This window comes from Rhinolophus hipposideros (genome assembly GCF_964194185.1).
Source record: "Rhinolophus hipposideros genome assembly, chromosome: 1".
Taxonomy (NCBI): domain Eukaryota; kingdom Metazoa; phylum Chordata; class Mammalia; order Chiroptera; family Rhinolophidae; genus Rhinolophus; species Rhinolophus hipposideros.
Window position 1 is genome coordinate 25,111,038 of NC_138047.1, and position 14,727 is coordinate 25,125,764.

The 14,727-nt window shown below is 33.9% G+C and overlaps 1 protein-coding gene across 10 annotated transcripts in view; it reads right to left on the reverse strand.

The window, feature by feature from the left end:
* ZNF438 (zinc finger protein 438) overlaps positions 1–14,727 on the reverse strand; it is a 180,013-nt gene that overhangs the window by 63,292 nt on the left and 101,994 nt on the right. For 2 of the 10 annotated variants that reach the window (XM_081049831.1, XM_081049836.1), the window contains exon 4: positions 12,816–12,853. The exons of 7 other annotated variants lie outside the window; for them this stretch is intronic. Coding sequence is in view for 1 of the 3 variants with exons in the window: in XM_081049828.1 (XP_080905954.1) it covers positions 5,535–5,562 (28 nt within the window). In the remaining 2 variants the exon portion in view is untranslated. Of the gene's footprint in view, positions 1–5,534; positions 5,596–12,815; positions 12,854–14,727 lie in introns of those variants that run through there. One more of the 10 variants, XM_081049828.1, reaches the window with a different exon arrangement.

Consider the following 14,727-nt stretch of genomic DNA (forward strand, 5'->3'; position numbering starts at 1 on the left):
ACTTTATCAATTCTTTCAATCCATGAGCATGGAATATCTTCCTTTTTATTTGTGTCTTCTTCAACTTCTTTCATCAGTGTAGATAGAGCTCTTTCACCTCCTTGATTAAATTTACTCCTCCACGTATTTTATTATTTTTGATACCATTATAAATAGGATTGCTAGTTCTAATTTCCTTTTTGTCATAGTTCATAATTAGTGTATAGAAACACAACTGATTTTCCTATATTGTATACTGAAACTTTACTGAATTTGTTAGTTGTATTTAGAACTAACAGATTTATTTATTTAGTTATTTTATTTATTTTTTTGGTGGAGCCCTTAGAATTTTCTTTATATAATGTCACCTGCAAAACAGAGATGATTTTACTTCTTCCTTTCTGATTCTGATGACTTTTATTTCTTACTCTTTCCTATTTGCTCTGGCCAGGACTTCCAGTAGTACTATGTCGAATAAAAGTGGGCATCTCTGTCTTGTTCTAGATCTCAGAGGGAAAGCTTTCAGCTTTTCATCATTGAGTCTGATGTTAGCTGTGGGCCTGTGACATATGGCCTTTATTATGTTGAGGTACATTCCTTTATATCCACTTTGTTGAGAGTTTGTTTGTTTGTTTGTTTATCATGGAAGGATGCTGACTTTTGTCAAATGACTTTTCTGTATCTACTGTGATAATCACATGATTTTTATCCTTCATTTTGTTAATGTGGTTTATCACACTGATTGATTTGCAGCTGTTGAACCATCCTTGCACCCCTGGAATAAATCCCTGTTGATCATGGTGGATAAACCTTTAACATACTGTTGAATTTACTTGCTAATATTTTGTTGAGAATTTTTTCATCTATGTTCATTAGGGATATTGGCCTATAATTTTCTTTTCTCATAGTGTCTTTGTCTAGCTTTGGTATCAGGATAATGCTGACCTTGTAAAATGAGTTTCAAAGTGTTCCCTCCTCTTCTATGTTTTTCGAAGAGTTTGAGAAGGATTGGTATTAATAATTCTTTAAATGTTGGGTAGGATTCACCAATGAAGCCACTGTCCTGGAACTTGTTTGTTGGGAGGTTTTTGATCACTGATTCTATCTTGAACTAGTAATTGTTCTGTTCAGATTTTGAATTTCATCATGATTCAGTCTTGGTAGAATGTATGTTTCTAGGAACTTTTCCATTTCTTCTAGGTTGCCCAATTTGTTGGCATATAATTCTTCATACCAATACAATATATCAAAACTTATGGGATGTACCAAGAGCATTTTTAAGAGGGAAGTTCATAGCAATAAATGTCTACATTGAGAAAGACCATCTCAGATAAACAACCTAACTTTATATCTATAGGTACTAGAAATATAAGAACAAAACCCAAGGTTAGTATAAGGAAGTAAGTAACAAAGATCAGAGTGAAAATAAATGAAACAGAGACTAAAAAGACAATAGAAAAGATCGAAAGATAAACAAAATTAACAAACCTTTAGCTAGACTTACTAAGAAAACAAAAGAGGACTCAAATCAACACAATTAGAAATAAAAGAGGAGACATTAGAACTGATACCACACAAATACAAAGGATTATAAGAGAGTACTATGAACAAATATTTGCTTTTAAAAATGTGTTTAAAATTTTCCACAATACAGCACTTTACACACCTTGTCTCTCTCTATGCTTTAATACTGAGTTCATTCCCAGGAGCAGTGGACATACAATAGAAGAGCTGTACGTAGGGAAGACCAAAAATTTATCTGTATTCTCCATCTTCATCACCTCAAACCCTGCAACTGTTCAAAAACTGTGTATGCGGTCAACTAGGAATCCTACTGCCCAGAAACTGTGTAAACACAAGAGCCAGTCTCCTTCATGACTGACACTAAGCCTTCTCCTCTTAACAACTCAAACCTCCGGCTCCCTTTTTTAGAACATTTCACCTCTATTTCCCAGAGAAAAGACTTATCAGATGCAAAGTCACTCACATTTCCAGTGCTTCAGTCCCTCCTCCTTCTGACTTAACACAATAAGGGGATGCCCGTCCTTCTTCCCATAGCCAGGCCCTCTGCCTATGCTTTGGATTCCACTTCCTTTTGTTTCCCCAACAATATGAAAATATACCTTCTCTAGCTCGAATATACAACCTCTTCTTTTTAACCAGGTCTTTGACATTGGCCTTTAAACAAACCCAAGTCTCTTCCATTAAAACAACAATAACATATACAAAACCATTTGGCACCACCTCTCCCTCCAACTACTATAGTCTAGAGGCCTACGGAGGCCTACATATATTTTTATGCCTCAAATAAACTTTTCTACAGAGCTGCCATTTCTACATGTCTCATTCCCTCTCCAGATGGTCATTAGTCCCATCAAGACCTCCAAGACCACTTCTGACAAAATCATCCACAGAGCCTGTTTAGACCTCATCTTATTTCCGTCTTCATACTTTCTTTTATCTTAGTTTCCACCAACTAGAAGTCCCAGGTTTTTTCCTTCTGCCTTTATGGACATCCTTGGCCATTAAATCTTAGAGCAGCTCCTCAAGGCAAACATCAGGTCTCACTTTATAGTTTCTCCCTAGGAGATCTCATCCATGTCTACAGCTTTATTGATCACATTTGAGAAACAAGGCACAAAGGTAACAATAGGTTGTGTGAAAAAAGTTACCTGAGTAATCATAGGCTGTATGAAGGGGGGAAAAAAAACTAAATAGAAAATCTGTTGGAATCAGAACACAGACCTGTCTTACACAGTGTTAGCTACTAGTGTATTCTCCAATCTTGCCAGTTCTTATTAGAATGAATTATTGTTAAGAAATAGAATGATCTTTTTTCTTTTCCTAATGGAAATATATTTTCAGTATACAGATGGCTATTCATCTGGTCTTAGTATGTTAAGATGAATCCAATCTAAATGACTAAAAGAAATCTAATGAATCCAATCTAATGACTAAATGAAAACATGTAATTTTAAGTAATAATTTATTTGCAGCAATGTTTTAAGCACTTTTAAAACATATTTTAATTATTTCTTATTATTTTATGTGTGTGTATGTGTGTGAAAACTACAAATCAAAGTAGACTTTGATGGAATATCACTCAAAATAAAAAGGAATAAGCATACATGCAATAACTTGGATGAACCTCAAGGAAATTATGCTGAATGAAAAAGTCAATCCCAAAAGATTATATACTCTTAGATTCCATTTATGTAACATTATTGAAATGACAAAATTGTAGAAAAAAGAGAACAAATTAGTGGTTGCCAGGGGTTAGGGATCGGAAGCAAGGGAAGGTAAGTGTAGTTATGAAAAGGCAACCTGAGGAGTCCTTGTGATGGAACTGCTCCATATCTTAACTGTGGGAGATACAAGGAGCTACACATTATTAAAAAGTACATGGAAACTAAATATATAGGAGTACCAGGGGTTGTATATACATTTTAAGAGATGTTATCTTTAAATGTGTATACATTTTTTGGGCACTCTATGTACAAATACAAATGAGTTTAACTAAAATGAGGGAAATCTGAATAAGATGTGCATTATATCAATAGTAATATCTTGCCTGTTACTACTGGGTAAACTGTGTAAAGAGTACATGAAATGCATATTATGTCTTATAACATGGGCATTTAAAATTATCCCAAATTAAAAGTTTAATAAAAAAAGCTTTAAGGTGGCTATCACAGCACATTCTCAAAGATAATTGGATTATCCACCCCTGACTGCAAAATTCCAGTTTTTGAAAGTAGTCTTCCTCCATTTTATTCACATTCCTCTTTTGTTGGGGTCAGCTCATGAAGAAAGGCAGATTTAGGTAGACAAAAGTAAAAATGTCTTGAGGTTATAAAGAACACAATAAAAACATATTAATATTTTAAGAAGTAGTTCTTGAAATGTACTTGAAAGTTTGAGATCATAATGACATAAAAAAAGTATTTATGACCTAAGAATAAATGCCTTCTTTGGTACTTTGAAGTATTAAAAAAAAATCACTTAGAATTAAATTACAAAGCTAACACACTTGTTTATGCAGCTGGTCTTTTTTAAAATCAAGAAACTTTAAACCTACAATTCTAATAGGCTTACTAGTGACACCCTCATCCTTTGAAAATAAATGAAATATCATAAATCATTTGACAGTTCTTAAGCTTAGATTTTTATCATCACTCAGATACTTTAAAAACAAAAAGCAATATGAAAGGATAGGGTCTTGTTTTGTGCCCTATAAAATTTAAGATAGAAAATAAATCATACTATTACATGTCATTTAGAACCCTACTTCAATACTTAGGATTGAATTGCCATAATGTTCTTGGTCATTCCTATGAGAATTGATGCAAGTAGAGTAGCTTTCTTACAAAATATTTCAGAACTCTGGCACTTCCCATGATAAATGAAGCAATAAGACTTTGGAATTGCAATTGGGTATATTTAAATACCTTATATAGGCAACCAGACTGTCATTTTTCTGGGTATCTAGCACTATGAATTTATTATCTAGCATCCAAAGGAATGTTTGAATACCTATTAAGAGTAAAGGGTTAGGGTGAGACCTTTTAATTTTAAGCTACAAATTTAGGACCACATTATAGCTACAAATTTCAACCTTCATTTTCGGTGAGTTGATTTAATGGAAAATATTCACAGATTTTGCAAGAAATGTTGAAATGAAAAAGCCATAAATACCTTGAAATGTTTAAGATTCAACAGAATAACAATCTAAGTGTTAGTCAAAGAATCCTGAAATTTTTTTTCAGTTAAGTTGTAAGAAAACAAACTATGGGAGACATTCTCCGTGACCTGATTGAAAGGTAATTTGATGACTGGTCAACAATCAGTTCAAGTGACATTCCAATTCATAAAAGTGTGCCTTCACAGTCATGTGGACTAGCAAGCAGTAGGGTACTGAGGTCCAAGCTGGACCTAAATAAGGCTGTAATCATTTTAGATTTCAGTAGTTTTCCTCATTCATTTTTAAGACACAGCTACCAAAATAGTAGTCTCCAAATAAGGGCTTAACCAATGTCACATCCCTATTAGGCCGTGTACAGGCATTTGATAGACATGTGAATTAATGATATCAGGAAGACAATTTCTTCCATCTTGCATATCATATCATTGCTAATGAAGAATTCTTAAGATTATTTAATTGTAAAATGTATGTTTTGTTTCTCACGAAATTATTAAATATTGAACATATACGAAATAATATTTTACCATATGTGTAAGTTAAAAAAATAATCAAATGAACACCTGTCTTCCCACTACCCAGTTTAGGGAATAGGACATTACAGTAATTTTAGAGTTGCCTTTATGGCCTTTCCCATTCCAATTCCAATCCTCTTTTCCATGCCTTCTCCCCAACAACCCTAATGTTTATTTCTTTGCTTTCCTTTACAGTGTTACCATATGAATCCCTAGTCAATATAGTACTTAATTGTGCAAGATTTTGGATGTTAGTATAGGTTAAAATCATATTGGAAGTACTCATATATGTTTATGAGATTCATCCATGATGCCATGTTTGAATATAGCACAATTTGTACCTTCTCTTGTTGATGGACATCTGGACATCCTTGTGTTGGCTACTTCCTTGCCAATACTTTTGCCAATCTGGTGAGTAGAAAATAGTACCTTTTTGTGATATTTTTTAAAGCTCTTTTTGTCATTCTTTTGAAGTAAAATTTACATAAAATTAAATGCTTAAATCTTAGGTACCATTCCATGGGTTTTTACAAATGTATATACTTTGTAATCCAAACCATTACCATCACCCAGAGAAAGTCTCTTCATAATCCTTCCGATCATTCCCTGCCCCATCCCATAGAGGCAATCACTTTTTTGATTCTTTTCCTTCATTGATAAATTTTGCTTGTTCTAAAACTTCACAAAAATGTAGTAACACATTACACATTACACAATGTGTAACACAATGTGTAACACATTACACAATGTGTAGTAACACATTACACATTACACAATGTGTAAAAAGAATACACAATGTGTATTCTTTTGTATAATACTTCTTTCGTGTCGTATAATGAGATTTATCCATGTTGTTGCAGGTATCAGTAGTTTGTTTCATTTTATTGCTTAGTATTCCATTTTATGAATACATCACAGCTGTTTATCCATTCTCTTATTGATGGACACCTGGGCTGTTCTGAGCTTTTGGCTATTATAAATGAAGTTACATGTATACATGCTATGTACATATCATGAACATCTTTTTTTGTGGACTTATATTTTCATTTTTCTTGGGTAAATACCTAGGAGCAGAATTGCTGTATCATCAGGTAAGTGTGTGTTTAGCTTTATAAGAAATTTCCAGATATTTTTACCAAGAGATTGTACCATGTAACCCAATGTATGAGTTCCAGTTACTCAACACTTTTACTAACATTTCCTGATTAATGATGTTGAGCATGTGCTTATTGGCCATTTGAATATCTTCTAAAGTGTCTCTTCAAATCATTTGTCCCCCACCTCTACTTTTTTGTTTCTGACTGTATTTTGTTATGGAGTTGTGTAAATTCTTTATCCAGTTGCCCTCTGACAAAAATGTTTTGCAAATATTTTTAATGAGTCTGTGGCTTGTCTTCTTGTTTTCTTAATGGTATCTTTGATGAGCATAAGTTTTTTGTTGTTGTTTGTTTTTTGTTGTTTTTTAAATAAAGTCTAATTTATAATTTTTTTTCTCTTATGGTGATTGCTTCCTGCATTTAAATATTTACCTACCCTAAGTCATGAAGATATTCTTTGATTTATTTTTCTAAAAGTCTTATGGTTCTAGCTTTTACATTTAGTAATATAATCCATCTCAAATTAATTTTTGTGCATGGTGCAAAGTACAAATTGAGATTTTTTTCCCCATATAAATATCCAGTTGTTCCAGCACCATTTATTAAGAAACTTTCCTTTGCTTACTGGGTAGCTTTGGATCTTTGTTGAAAATCAAATAACCATAAACAGTGGGTATATTCTGGGCTCCCTGTTCAATTCCATTGATCGGTTTGTTGATCCTTATAGCAGCACCACACTTTGTTGTTGTAGAATTATGGTCATGTTATGAAGTCAAATCCTCCAGCTATGATTTTAAAACTGTTTTGGATATTCTCAGTCTTTTACATTTCCAAAGAACTTTTAGAATCAGTTTGTCGATTTTCCAAACAAGAAAAAAAGCCTATGGGATGATGATAGGGATTATGTCGAATCCATAAATCAATTTGGGGAGAACTGTGATCTAATTGAGTTTTCCAATCCATGAACATGTCATCTCTCTTCATTTATCCAAGTCTTTTGTAATTTTTTTCGAATGTTTTATTGTTTTTAATGTAAAGACATTGCATGTCTTTTGTTAAATTTGTTTTTAAATGTACTTTTATTAAAAATGGGTTATAGGCTTATTATTGATCTCAACTCAAAAATATTGGTTATTAGGGCTGCTCCATCATATACTCACACTCTGGAAATATTCAATACATCAAAATTCTAGGCAATTCTGTTTAATAGTACATAGTACATTCTGTATAGTAAGCAAGACAAGAATTTCTAAAAATTGGACAAGGACTCTCTAACTTGGCAGTAATATAAAGGAATGGATTTAGTCCAAGAGCATACATGCTGGAAATAGGATCAGGAAATTTCTATAACCCACTCTCATGTTAAGTGTATTCTGTGATGGGGCAAGAAGGGGTTAGATCCTTTAAGCATAGGACTCTTGTTGTTATACCTAACTGTTCCAAAGCCAACTCTTTTTTGACTTCTGGCCCACATAATCATGACCAAAGGTTTAAAGAAGAGTAGAGTAAGAAGTATTTAGCTTTGACTTTTGAGCAAATATAACACAAGCTCTTTTTCCTCTGCTAAAGACAGGCCTGTATCCAAAGGCTCTTAGGTTTTCCACTTGGCTTTCTTTCTACTGTAACTTGTTTGTTTCACTTATTCCACTTCACTGTTGTTCCTTTTTTCATTCTCTGCTTCTTCTTGGCAGCACTAATTTCATTCTTCGATCTTCACTATCTGATTCTTCAGACTTCTGTATTTATCAGGATCTGAAAGGGAATGGAACAAATTTCCCCATCATCACCACTCCAACACTAAAAGGCACTCCTCCATCTGTGGTCTTTGCTTGCCTCTTGCTGGCATTTCTTCGGGCATACCTTTTTTAAAGCCAGTTCTCCATATGCCTTAACTTTCTTCCTCTACTCTTCCTGGTCAAATCTGTCCTCTTCCTGAAGCTTTTCTTGTGCTTTATTAAGGTCGACACTACTACGATGCTCTTCCTTAGTATCCTTCACAACAGGTTTCTACATTTGTGGTCACTGGTGAACCAGCTTCCCTTCATCAGCAAATGTTACTTTCTTATTCACTTAAAATGTTTCATTACTTTTTTGTTGTTGTTTCTGTGACCTTCATGATTTTCTGTGCTCCTCAGTATTAGGAGCAGACTGAGTTTGAGGCCCTTTTGTTTGTACTATGTTCTTTACCATTTCCCCCCTCATCTGTCTCCCTCCTCTTCTTCCTGCTCTTCATTATTAATGCCATTAGCCAGTTTGTCCTCTTCCACTCCTGCTTCTGGTCTCTTTCCACCTTACAGAAGGATGGATTTTTTTTTTTTTTTTTTTTTTTTTACTGAAATAAGCTCTAAATTCTTCCACTGAGTCATTGGTAGGAGATAGAGCCATAGGCTTATTAACAATGTTTTGGTCAGCTGTTTCTACATTTTCTGAGAAATCTTATCCAAAGTATCACAGCACGGCCAAGAGACAGAGCATAGTTGGGTAAAGGTAACTTATTCAAATCAAATACTTCTTCATCCTTCATCAGGTATACCAACATATGTAGGAGACAAAACACCTTTGAGATCTTTCTTTTAATTGTTGATCTTGGGCTAGAAATGACTCCAGGTTTTTTCTAGATGTCCATAAGATTTTCTGGATTAATTTTTATTTTCTTTATAGGCAATTTCTTCTCAAGAACTTGCTGCACTATCCTTTTTCTCTTTGGAGGGAAGCAAAATTAATAAAGCTTCATCATTTACTTGGCAAGCCTATCTGCTCTGTGAATATGAGTTGGCATACTCTGGGCAATCAAACTCAAGAACCCAATTCATGGCCTGAATATCTGATACCTGGCTGCAGTATCAGTAGCAAAGAGCATTGTTAGCACTGTTGCAGATAAACTTATTACGGACTTCCATTTTTCTCATATGTCGCTGTCAACCACAAAGTCAAGAATGGAAATACCAGAGTATAGGCAGTAGAAAACTCAGTTTAGATACAAATTTCTTTATAACTGAAAAAAACATATGTAACACTCTTCTTCAGATGGCTTCTCAGAAAGGATATAGGATACTATTTTTTACTACAGCTCACAAACTATGTCGTTTTATTCCAAAATGATGGAGTTGTTATATTTTACTTTTATCACCAGCCCAAACATATTCAGAGTTTTTCAAGCTCAAATGTACAAGGTCTTTTACAGATATGATTTCTTGTGCCTGGGAAAAAGCAAAGTAAACGTTTTGGGGGAAGATCTTTGATAATAGCATCCATGATACTAGAAAAGTCTATGCCCAGGATTCTACTTCTTCATGAACTAATCTTTGGAGATTGGTATGAACACTCATTGTTTTGTCCTTGTGTTTAAATAGTCAAACTTGCATGCAAACAAGTACATTTATGTGTCTGATCTTCTCAGATCACCTTGTCTCAGATCCTTTCCATCAATGATGAGATGGCTGTAAAATCCATGAGTTTTTACTACTTCTTGGAAAACCCAAAGGCCTGAGAAATAGATCAGTTAGTTCTCTCATAGGTGGTACTATCAGAACCCACACCTATCTGTCAAAGTCTATTACAGATGATAAAAAGCTTCCAATACTGGGACAAGGAAAGTCAGTCTTGCCAGATCCCATTTTGGCAGCTCCAATTTCATCTTTACCTAGCAAAGCCAGGTTAAAAAAAAAAAAAAAGAAGAAGTCTGTCCTTTAGTATTGCCTCAATAAAGGCTCAAAGAAATAATCTTTGAAAAAACAATTTAAAATTATTTGCCTGTTGACTTAAACTTGAAGGACTGTTTGCATGGAAACAAAAAAATCCAATAAGGTAAGTTATCATTTTATTTCTTGAAAATCTTTTAAGTATACTCCATTTTCTTGCAGTGGGTGAAATCTGAGGCCAACATAATTCCTCCTTTATAAAAAACTCAACTTATTTGTCTGTCTCTCCAAAAGAATCTTTCTTTGTCTCTGAGGTCCAGCAACTTTACCACCCCCCAAAACAATCTGTCCTTTCAATGTTTAGATTCTACTTGTCTTTTATTTCAGAAGAGCTTAACCTGTAAACATTACTTCATTAGTCTGAGTGTTTTGTTCTGTCTACAATTATACTTATAATGGATCCGCTCTGCCTATCTTCTGTATCAATGGTCCACAAACTGAAGGACGTTTGGAGCTACATAGAGATTTTCCAAGAAATATGTGCGCACATATGTAGTTTTAAAACAATCAATTTCCAGATCCTCAATTTCCATCCTACTATTACTGATATTTCTGGGAAAGTCCCTGCAACTACATTATCATGCCAGCCTCCTTTTCCATTCCCCTCACTCCCCTGCCTTCACAATCACCCTTTTCCCACTTAACAAAAGAAATGTGTACTCCTCACTAATCCTATTTAGTGCATTTCCCTGGAATATAAAAACTCTCCAGGATGTCAAATTCTCTGTAAATTCTCCTTTAATCAAAGCATACGGTAACGATTTGTTCTTTCCCTATTTTATATATATATATGTATATATATATATATATATATATATATATATATATATATATACACACATACATATAACATATACATTTGATTGAGAAATGGAGTCTGTGGGCCCACGTTATTATATTGTAAGTTCAGGTGTATAGTAGAATAAAGTAGTAGTGAGGGCATTGTACTGAAGGACCATACCTCTTCCATATCCTTATTATTGGAAAAGAATCATCTCAACTCTTGGAGACTTTAGTGAGCACAAAGAATTACTGATGTCAGCAGTATCTTATTGTATCCAGGCAACACATCGTAAGGCTCTGTGCCTTATCTATTTATCTACATTAGAATTAGAATTCAGCTGTGTGATGGTTGGCATGGAGACATACATTAACATATTTATTTGAGTTGAAAAATCAAATTGGACTTTTATTGACAGAAAGACGTCTGATTTGGAAGATAGGTTTGAAGTTGAAGACTGGCTTTGTCAATTACATTAAATGGCAACCATTTTCCCTAAATTGAGTTATCTACAAGGTTTTGATAAAACTGTATTTCAGACACATGTTAAGACAAAAAATTTCTCTGAAAACTCATTTACTAGCAAATATGTATTAAAATTAATACTGTTTTGAAACATCCCGTTCTACATATATTGAGTTCAACAAGGTATCGCCAAGTAAAATGGTCATAAGTACAACAGTTATTTGATAATTCTTAGTTAAACCTTTTTGATAAACTTCCCCAAACTAAGAAAGTGATAATAAATTTCTTTGCAAGTCAGGTGGGTTCCAAGTCTTTCCTGTCTACAAATGATTGTGTAGTTGAGTTGTCAGTAGATCGTTAAAATAATTTACAGATCACTTTATGATTTTTGGCACATAACTCAGCAGGATGAAAAGTTAATAAATTATGTTTTGGCATATTGTAAACAATGGTACTTTAAAATTAAAGGTGTTTCATCACTCTATTAAGTACATATTTGACTTGATATTGCTAATATTTCTATTTCTCATTTCCAATCTCTATGGCCTCACTATTTTTCTATACCATCTCCTTTTTCTTGCACTCCTTCCAATTTTGTTTCCATTTCTTTGGTAGTTTTCTTTTTTCCTTCAGTTTTTTTTACTGAGTTCTGCTTTTAATTTTATGATTAAATTTAATAATAATTATTAATTTACAACTTATAATTTATCCATTTCCCATTTTATGTATGACGTGAGATAGGAATCCATTATTATTCTCTTGCATATGAGCAATCTCTTGTCCCAGCACCATATATTGAAAAATCTATCCATTCTTTTCCTCACTGATCTACAATTTTGTCATAAATCAAGATTTCATACATAGATGGATCTGTTTCTGAATTCTCTATGCTTTCCATTGGCCGATTTGCACACACTGGCTTAATTGTTGTAGTTTTATATTAAGTCACAAAATAAGGGAGGAAAAACATTTTGTTCTTCAGGAGTGTCTTTGTAAGTTTTGGACCACTCCTCTTCCATGTAAGTTCAGAATTGTAACATTAAATATCACAAAAATAACAATAACAACAACAATAATGATAATAATAATGGTAATGTTAAGACCCCCAAAATCTGTTAGGAATTTATTCTACGTGCATTGAGAGAATTAACATCTTTGCAACCTTAAATCTTCCAATCCATTAACATGGTGGTTCTTTCCATTCAATTGGATCATAGTTAATGTCTTCTGATGAAAGTTTTTAACTTTCTTGATAAAGGTTGTAGACATTATTTGTTAGATTTACTCAAATGTTATTTATATTGTATTGTATTGCAAACTGTATATTTTGAAAATTATATTTTCTACAGTAACTTCACTGTGGAGGAACCTGGCGACGCCATTAACAAAGTGATCAAGGTTAACATCAACAGTAATCCCACGTGCGTGATATAATCAGGAGAAAACAGCTGACAAACCCCAGTTGAGGTCCATTCTACAAAAGACCTGAACACTACTCTTCAAAAGTGTCAGGTCCCTGAAAAAAAACAAGACCAAGAAATTGCTACAAATTAGAGTAGACTAAAGAGATATACTTACCTGGATTTGATCTTGAAATAAGGCCACCAGCAGAAAAACTGGCAAAATCCAAATAAAGGTATAGTTTAGTTAACTTTATAACAATGTTAATTTCTTACTTTTGAAAAAATATATACCATGGCTATGTAAGCTATTAACTATCTTAAAACAAAATATTTTTTAAATTACATTCGCTGTTTTGTTGGTGGTGTTGTTGCTGGTCTACAGAAATGCAGTTGGGTTTTCTATGTTGATTTTGTATCCATAAACCTTGCTAAGCTCTCAAGTTAGTTCTAAGATTTTAGCTTGGAGTTGTAAAAATTTTCTACATAGACCATTATATAAGTTGCCAATAATGACAGTTTTTTTCTTCCTTTCTATTCTTACACCTTTACTTTTAGGTTTTTTGGTTTGTTTGTTTGTTTGTTTTGTTTTGCTTTTCCCCCCTCGTCTTACTCTGCTGGCTAGAATTTCTGGTAAATTATTGAGTAAAAATTGTGATATCAGGGATCCTTATTTTTTAAGAGTTGAACTGTATCGCTTGATGCCCACAGAAAATTTCAATTTCATCAAAATAAGGAAAATAGTTGCTTTTGCTTTGAGCATTTCTATCACAGAGATAACAATACCATTTCTTTTTAGTTTCAAGTACAAAAATGTTTAGTCAAAAAGTATAAAAAAATATATAACCCAAAGAGAAGGAAGTAACATGAAGACACACAAGAAATGCAACACAGTATTAAGTTATTAAAACAAAATAAAAGCTGTGACACTAACCTTGTTAACATGTAGACTATTAATATTGTCCAAACTTTGCTTTTCAACCCTGTGTCACAGTGCGGAGCTGTCACTGAGAAGTGGCTGCCCAGCCACAGTCTACATTTCCAAGCCCTTCCCCCTTGCACCAAATGTGGCCTGGTGAATAGTTCTCCATAAAAGAATGTCAGTGGAAGTGACTGAATCTCAGTTCTCAAGCTGAGGCTTTTCAGAAGCAGGTAAAGTATGTGCATGCCCTCTTTCCCCACTTGCTTGAGGACTCAAAGGCCAGGTTACAGAAGATCACCTACTGATCAGCAGCGCCTTCAGTGCACTGTTTCATTAGCCATACACTTGATTAGGTTTAAGCTATTAAATTTTTTGGAGTCTATTTATTACAGCAGTTAGCTTCCTCTAACTAATAGAAAAAATAGCATCTTTAAGTGGGGTGCAGACCAAACAAAAAAATCTAAGCTATCTGGCACCTGCTTGGCAGCCAGGCAGCAGGAAATGAAGAAACTAAGTAAAGGGTGGAAAGATAGTTATGTCATGCAGTCACAAAACACTTAATAAAAACACGGCTTGCCAAAAGGAATCCATGGTGACAGAAGCTGAAAAGTGGTTGCCTCCAGGAGAGCAAAGCGGGGAATAAACTGGAAAGGGGCATCCATCTGGGGTAATGAAAATGTTCTATGTCTTATATTAGGGAAGGGGGGGCGGTTACATGGGTGTATACAATTGTCAAAACTCATTGACCTGAATGCTTCAGAGCTGTGTGTTTATGTAAATTATACCTCAAAAAGTTTTTAATGTCTTAGCTAGTTTAAAGGCAGAATAAGTGTCTACCAAGCCCTTAGCCATAGGAAAAAAGAGATGGAAAACAGAATATTAGAATAGCAATTTGACTTGCTGCATTTATCAAGAATCTATAAGAAAGAAATGTGCACAGGCAAGAACAGACAGGTTTGAGAGCAGAAATGAAAGGAAATAGAGAATGCAGAACTTTAGGGTCCCCAGAATTTAGACATGCTGATGTGTCTGGAGTTCACATAGTAAAAAAGAAGACTAAAAAAGGTTTTAAGCAAAAATGGCCCATTATATATTTTCTCAGGTGAACAGAGGGAAATCAGCTTTGCTGCAGATCAAGTTAAGTATGTTAACGTCCCATGGAACCTGT